Genomic DNA, 7445 nt, shown 5'->3' with positions numbered 1-7445 from the left:
CCCCCCCGCCACATCAACTCCACCTCTCAGAGACCTGGGAGGAGTCGCCCCCCCCACCACCCCAAGGATTTTCCCAACACCCCTCACTCCACCACCTCCCTGGGGTATCCAGTATATGTGACCCCTCCCCTCCCCTCCTTCAGACCCCCAGACCCAGCTCCAGCTCTGTTTTGTGTCTCCAGATACCCCTGACCCCACATCTGAGACGACCTTGCTGTCAGCTCTGACCTACTCCAGGCAAAAGCAGGAGAGGACCCTGGTATCCAGGGCCAGCCCCCAGACGGGGGGGCTGGTCTTGCTAATCTTGGTGCCCACTCTTTTCTGTCTGGGCTTTACCTTGTGGCAGCTCCAACAGAGGTTGTGGAGACAGGTGGGACATGTGGGGTGAATCTGGTCGGGGGGAAGGCTCTGGTGATGGTCTCTGGGTGGGTGCGGGGGAGGAGGTTGGGAGCTGGGTCCCAGCCTTCTAAACCCAGGTTCCTTATTCTCTTCCCCAGAGGACCCAGGTGCCTGAGGAGATGGGCACCTGAATGGAAAGAGAACGGGACCTGATAGGAAGCAATGACTGGGGTAGGATAGCGTGAATGGAGTCCTGGTGGGTTAGAGCAGGTGGGGCTGGAAGCCCGAACGCCCGGGTTCTTTCCAAGCTCTGGGAGGGCAGTGGGGACTGATGGGTTAGAGCAGTAAGGGCTGGAAGCAAGGACATCTGGGTTCTCTCCCAATGATGCAGAGGACTTGGGGGTCTGCTGGGTTAGAACAGGAAGGGTGGGGGACTGGGAGCTTGGACACCTGGGTTCTCTGTGGATCCAGTCATTTCCCATCTCATTGCAGGTTCACCAGAGCTGCCCCAGCTCCAGCCTCCATGGGCTGCAGCCAGGCCAAGTATGGGGAGAAAGAGCTCCTCTCCTTCTATGGCGCCTCTCCCCTCCATGGGCTGAGTTGGGGGGCTGGGATCCCACCAGGGGCCTTACCCCTCATCCCCTCCAGGGGCATGGTGGCACCTGGAACCTGCAGCAAAGACATGGGTGTGGTACCCACCTCCAGCCACTAGGAGGTGATGTGCCCAGGCCCCACCCCGCCTTCCCTGTACGGAGAACATTACTATACTGTGTATATAGATAAATAGATTTTTATATAAAAATATCTATATTTTATATAAAGCTGCTTTTAATAGACCTGCCTCCAGGGAAGTCCTTTCAGGGTGAAGTGGGATGGGGCTGAGGGCAAAGAAGGGAGCAAAACTGCCCTGTCTCTGACTCTGGGGTGGGACATGATGGGGGCTATTTATACAGAGAACTATGGGGCAAGAAGGACCCTGCTGGATTTCAGGGCTTGAGGATCAGTCCCCTCCCATGGCGCTTTAGGGGGGCTCTGGCAGGGGCTAGGGCAGGCCCCTTCCCCCTAGCCAGGGAATCAGGACACCTGGGGGTGGGAGTGAGTGGGGCAGCAGGGGGCGATCGTGCCTGGGTTCTCTCCCAGCCCCAGGAGGAGAATAGGATCTGGCGCGTGAGAGCAGGAGGAAGCTAAGAGCTCGGACTCCTGGGTTCTATTTAAAGCTGCTTCTATTTCCCAAGAGACACCCCCACCCTCCTGCCCCATATCATCCCATAGTTCCCTCCCTGCCCTCACCCAGTCCCATCCATCCAGGGCCTGTGAATGAACCTGGGCATGGGGCAGAGTGGGGTGGGGGGAGCACCGTCTGGCAGCCTTGCCCCCCCCCATTCCTCATTCCTTTCCTCCTTGATCTTTCCCCCTCCTGGCTAATCCCCTCACCAGCCCCCAGTGACGTAGCAGTGTGACGGGGGCATTAAGCTAGTTGGGGGGGCAGTGGGGACCCACCCCCCCAGCGCCAGCTGCTGCCAGATCCCCCTTCGCCTCTGCAGGAGACAGGCACCAGCCCAGGTAATGCAGCACCAGTGGGATCAGGGTCTTTCTTGGGTGGGGCTGGGATTTGATAGGAAAGGAGAGGGTGAGTGGGGCAGCCAGGGATAGAAGTGGGCACAGCAGCTGGCACCTGGGTTGTACCTCTGCACCGAGTGGAAAAGTAGGGTCTGGTGGGTGAGAGCAGAGGGGCTTGGGAGCCAGGGTGCCTGGGTTCTCTCCTAGCTCTGGGAGGGGAGTGGGGCTGGAGAAGGGTTGGGAGCTTAGACATCTGGGTTCTATCTCTACACTTGGAGAGGAGCTGGAGTAGATGTAAGGGAGCCTGAAGCTGGGACCACCTGGGTTCCCTCTTACCCCGCCTTGTATTCCTTCTTATACCTATGTCCTGTATTCTCTCTTACACACCCAGTCACACACGCCCTGAGATCCCTCTTACACACACATCCCAAAACCCCTCTCACACACACACACATGCCCTGAGCTCCCTCTTACACACACCTACACACCCCTTGTATTCCCTCACACCCATGTCCTATGTTCCCTGTTATACACCCAGTCACACATACACACCCTGAGTCCCCTCTTACACACCCATATACAACACATGCCCCCTTCCTCAAACCCAGACTCTCCTCTGCCCCACCAGTGGGGGCAAAAGAAAACCTCAGTTGTTCCTCTACAGCTGGGGGCAATAGCATCTGCCCCATACCCCATCCCCTCCAGGGGCTCAGTGCCTCCAGGGCAGGGGAAGGGCACCAGCCCCAGTCCTTCAAGGCTGCCAGTTCTAATCCTACCCTGGATGTAGTGCCTGAGGGTTCAATGTCTCTCCTGCAGGCCCTGTGGGTTCCCCGGGGGCTGTAATTCCTTCCCACCAGCCACCACCTCTGGGGCTCTATTAGCACTAAGATTACTCAGTGCTACAGGAAAGAAATTGGAAAATCCTCCCTGCTGACATGGATTATCGGGAGGGGGAAGGTCCCAGCTGCTACTCGGGCCCCAGAGAAACTCAGGCCCAGATACAGCAAAGTTCACAACTCAGAGCCTAGGCCCCATCCTGGCCTTGGAGCTGGGTCACCTGGGTTTTCTCCCTACTCTGGGAGGCAGTGAGGTCTGGAGGCTTAGAGCAGGGGGAGCTGGGAGCCATGACTCCTGGGTTCTCTCCCTGGTTTGGGGAGGCAAATGGGGTTAGAGCAGGGGTGGGCCGCTCACAGAGTTTTGGTAAGCCACCGAGGGCCGCATGACAGGCAGTCAGGGGCAGATCAATATTAATTTTCTAAGTTTTTTAGGGGACCCACAGGCTGGATAGAATAGCCTGACAGGCTGCATCCAGCCTTCAGGTCACATTTTGGCCACCCCTGGGTTAGACAGTATCAGTGCAAAGGGACTGGGAGCCCTATCAGGGCAAGGCCCCCACCCCCTGGATTGGGGCCAGCACTCCCTGGAGGGGAAAAGCCCCTGCCCCTCACCACCCAAGAAGGCAGCAGGAATGGGGCCCCTAGAAGTAGCAGGGGGATCCCGGGCTGGCTGCGCATAAGGTCCCCACTAGGTAGCCCTTCCTCCACCCCTGAGCCATTCCCCTTGTAGGTGACTGGAGGGGAAGGAGATCCCACAATGCCCCCCCCCCCCCCCCGGTGCCTGTCCAGGGAGCAGGGGACAATATTCCTTCCTCCCTGGAGCCCTTGGACGGTGAACCCAGGTGTCCTGGTCACATCCCAGGCAAAGAAACACCCCTTGCCATCACTTCCTGTCCCAAACTCTTCCATAACTGCAGAAGAGCCTCCCTGGAGCCAGCTGGGAAGGGGGTTGGAAGGGTCAGTGTGGGGCAGGATGCCTCCCAGTTCTGGGACAGGAGTGGGGGCCAGTGACTTAGAGCAGGAGGACTGGGAGCCAGGACACCTGGATTCTGTGCCAAGGTGGGGAGGGGGAGGGTGTGCTGGGTTAGAGCTGGGGTGGGGGGACCCCAGGTTCTCTCCCAGCTCAAAGTGGGCAGTGCCATATCGGTGTTAGAGCAAAGCGGATGCAGGAAGCCCAGATGTCTGGGTTCTTTCCCTCTTCAGGGGTCTCTCCACCTGCCTGCAGCCCAGGCCTGGGGTTCCCAATCTCCTTTTCCCCTCCCCCCCAACATTGTACTAGGTGATCCCACTTCCCCACCACGATGACGAACCATGTGGAGGTCCCTCTGGGTGACAAGCCCCACCTCAGCCTGGAGCCGCTCCCCAAGCCCTGCCTGGACAAGCACTGCAGCTGGCTGACCCGCAACCTCCTGCTCTCCCTCACTGTCCTGGGTCAGTGTCAGCATGGGGCGGGGGGTCTGGGCAAGGAGCCTGTGTGCCCCGGAGTGGCAGGGCGCAGAGCTTGGGGCAGGAACAGGGGCTGGGGACTATTCTGAGAGTGTGGCTGGGAAAGGGGGGTGGGAGCAGGGGGGCCATGTGAGGGGAGAGGGGGCTGGGGGTGCTGTGCTGTGGGGAGGGCTAGGCTGGGCCCTCCATGTTTGAGGGGGCAGCTGGGCAGGGGGCTTCCCTCAGAAGCTCCCCGGCTCCCTCAGGCTCAACCTGGCCCCCTCTCACCTCAGGCCCAGGGCTTTGCCCCAGGTCAGGGGTGCTGGGCATTGGCCCCTATCCAACCCCCACCCTCCATCCATCCCCCACATATCCCCCACCCCTCTGTCTCCCCACCCTCTCCATATCCATCCATCCATCCCTCTCTCCCTCGCTTGGACAGTAGCTGAGGGATGGAACAGCTGTGCCAGATGTGCCCCCTCACCAAGGTGGCCGGGTGGAATTTGATTAAAGTCTCATGCTTTCTTTTACGTCATTCCCAGGGTAGAAGAAAATTAAACACGGCCTAATCCCCCTACCCAGGCTACTATTGGCTGCAATCCCCTGCCCACACACACGCAGGCCGGGGTGCACAGGGGAAGGGTGTGCTGTGCTAGGGTTGGAGGCCTGGTGGGGGAACTTGGAGGGGTCTCTGGTTGTGGGGGAGGGGTTGGGAGTCCTGGGTAAGGGCGTCACCACTAGGGGCTGGGGGGTTAATGGGGAGTTCCACCCATGTAGTCACTGCCAGCTGGTGCCATCATAGGTAGGATGATATGAAGCTCCCTGTTACTCTGGTCTCAGGGCCCCTCCTCCTCCTGCCCAGGCCCCATTTCCCCAGGGCAGATGCATGAACCCTGGTGTCTGGGTCAGAGTCCAAGTAGGATGAGCACCATTGTGCATGTGTGCATGTGTATGCTCATGTGGATACATGCTGCCCTGTCCTGACATGGCTCCCGCCCAGATCTGGCTGCATCTCAGTGCTGGGCAAGGGGTCTCTGTATAAGTGGGTCCGTGTATCACCAACTCCCTGATGTCCTCCCAGAACCAGAGATAGCTGCATCTGAGAGCTAGGTGAGGGGTATCTATAATCAGCTTCTCTGACATGTCTTACCCCAGAAGCAGCTGTATCTGAGCCAGGCCCCCAACATCCCCCTCCAGCCCAGAAGTGCTTGCAAGTATGGGGATCCCTGTATTACCAGCTCCCAGACACATCCCACCCTAGAGCTGGATGCATCTTAGTGCTGGGTGAAGGGATCCTGTATAAGCAGGCCCTACCCTGCCCCCCAGGAAGTAGCCATGTCTAGATGTCAAGTGAGAGGCCTCTGTACTACCAGCTCCCTGAGATGTCTCGTCTCCACCTCCCACCCACCCCCACACAGAAGCAGCTACATCCTTACTACCTAGCAGTGAGGGGTGTGGGGTGCTGAGCCTCCCAACCCCCTGCCCCCCCAGGTGTTATTTTAGGCTCTGTGTTTGGGAGTCTTCTGCGACTGCTCCCACCCCTAGACAACGATCTCATCATGCTGATTTCTTTCCCTGGAGATATTCTCATGCGCATGCTCAAGATGCTTATCTTACCCCTGGTCATCTCTAGCCTCATTTCAGGTGAGGATGGGACAGTTTGGAGGGGGGCAAGAGGGAGAGATTGAGGGATGGTGGGGGCAGTTTCCCCAATGCCCCAAGCTCCTGTCAGAGTAGGAGGGGCAGGGATTTGAACATGCCACCCTGGGAACAGCTTGGGCCAATAGGGTGCTGGGCATGTAGTACTAATCTTTGCCACTAGATGGCAGCAGGACACCAAAGGCTCCCTGTACGATGAACAGACTGGCAGAGGGCATGATGGGATGGGGGAATGGGGTGTGGCTGCATCTCAGTGCCTGGAGAGGGGCCTATATTAGCAACCGCTGATGCACTCCACCCAGAAGTGGCTGCCTTTCAGTGCTGGGTGGGGGGGACCCTGTATAATGTGCCCTTAATATGCTCCACCCCAGAGGCAGCTGCATCTCAGCAGTAGGTGAGGGGTATAACCAGCTTGTGATGTGCCCATCCCAGAGATGGCATCCCAACACTGGGTGAGGGGGGCCCCCACCACGCCCAGCACACAGCCAGGCTTGTGGCATGTGTGACGGGTGCATATGGCACAGGGCTGGCAGGGCTAGATGCCAGGTCGAGTGGGCGCATGGGCACGCGAGCCATGGTGTATTACGTGTGCACCACGGTGCTGGCGGCTCTGCTGGGCGTCATCCTGGTCCTCACCATCCATCCGGGCAACCCTGAGTTGAAGCGGGCACCAGGCACAGGTGAACGCAATGAGGAGGTCTCCAGCCTGGATGCCTTTCTGGACCTTATCCGCAACCTGTTCCCCGAGAACCTGGTGCAGGCCTGCTTCCAGCAGGTAGGGGAGTCGCCGCAGTGTGGAGGCACTGGGGTCGCTGCTGTGGAGGGTGAAGACCCTGGGGGTGCCATGCTATGAGATGGGAGCACTGGGGGCAGGGCAGGGGCTAGTTGGGGGGCACTCCCACCCTGAGTTCATACTGACCCCATTCCCACCCTGCCCTGCCCTGCCCCAGATCCAGACGGTGACCCAGAAGGTTGTGGTGGCACCCGAGGTGGTGAGGCAGGAGAACGTGAGCCAGGGCCTCCGTGCCAACCTGACCCTGGTCAATGCCACCATCACTGAGATCAACCTGGGGCCCACCACCATCACCCAGAAGCGGCTGGAATTCAAGCCAGGGATGAACGTGCTGGGTAAACCCCTGGCCAGGGCACTGCTGGGGGGAAGTTTGCAGTACCAGGGGTATCTGTGGTTGGTGGCACTGCTGGGATGGGACAGGTTGCAACCCCAAATACTGATCTGCCACCTTCCCCCCAGGGCTGATCGGGTTCTTCATCGCCTTTGGCATTGCCATGGGGAAGCTGGGTGAGGCGGCCCGGCCCATGGCTGACTTCTTCAACATCCTCAACGAGATCATCATGCAGCTTGTCTCCATGATCATGTGGTACTGGGGGTCTGGCCTGGTCCCTGAGAACCCACTGGGGGAGGGCTTCTGGGGGCTTCTGGGAGCTGTCTGCCCACTTCTGCTCCCAACACCCGTCCAGTGGCTCCCATGGCCCCTTCTTCCTCCTACCCCCGTCCCCTGACACACATTCTCACGCCCCTCTTGTGCTCCCTCTTAACCCAGGCTGCCCTCATGGTTCCTTCCAGCTTCCTCTCAAGCCCCCTCCCAGTGTCACCCCCCACCTAAG

At 59.3% G+C, this 7445-nt stretch overlaps 2 protein-coding genes and 1 long non-coding RNA gene across 7 annotated transcripts in view; 2 read left to right on the top strand and 1 right to left on the bottom strand.

Annotated features, from left to right (window-relative positions):
• LOC109320799 (AP-2 complex subunit alpha-2) overlaps positions 1–7445 on the bottom strand; it is a 621923-nt gene that overhangs the window by 217470 nt on the left and 397008 nt on the right. The gene's annotated exons all lie outside the window — the stretch shown is intronic.
• The window catches only part of FLT3LG (fms related tyrosine kinase 3 ligand), a 13190-nt gene that overhangs the window by 2043 nt on the left and 3702 nt on the right, over positions 1–7445 (top strand). Inside the window, exons 5-9 of the mRNA XM_019550996.1 lie at positions 4023–4166; positions 5652–5804; positions 6344–6594; positions 6770–6947; positions 7072–7198. Of these exons, the coding sequence (XP_019406541.1) occupies positions 4023–4166; positions 5652–5804; positions 6344–6594; positions 6770–6947; positions 7072–7198 (853 nt within the window). The remainder of the gene's footprint in view (positions 1–4022; positions 4167–5651; positions 5805–6343; positions 6595–6769; positions 6948–7071; positions 7199–7445) is intronic.
• LOC109320843 lies at positions 105–1384 on the top strand. Its single transcript, XR_002103864.1, has 3 exons — positions 105–370; positions 498–570; positions 832–1384. It is a non-coding gene; the product is annotated as an uncharacterized LOC109320843 (long non-coding RNA).

This window comes from Crocodylus porosus, unplaced genomic scaffold, assembly GCF_001723895.1.
Source record: "Crocodylus porosus isolate Cpor-Errol unplaced genomic scaffold, CroPor_comp1, whole genome shotgun sequence".
In the NCBI taxonomy this organism is placed as follows: domain Eukaryota; kingdom Metazoa; phylum Chordata; order Crocodylia; family Crocodylidae; genus Crocodylus; species Crocodylus porosus.
The sequence above is the reverse complement of the archived record's forward strand: the minus strand, read 5'-3'. Positions and strand labels throughout refer to the sequence as shown.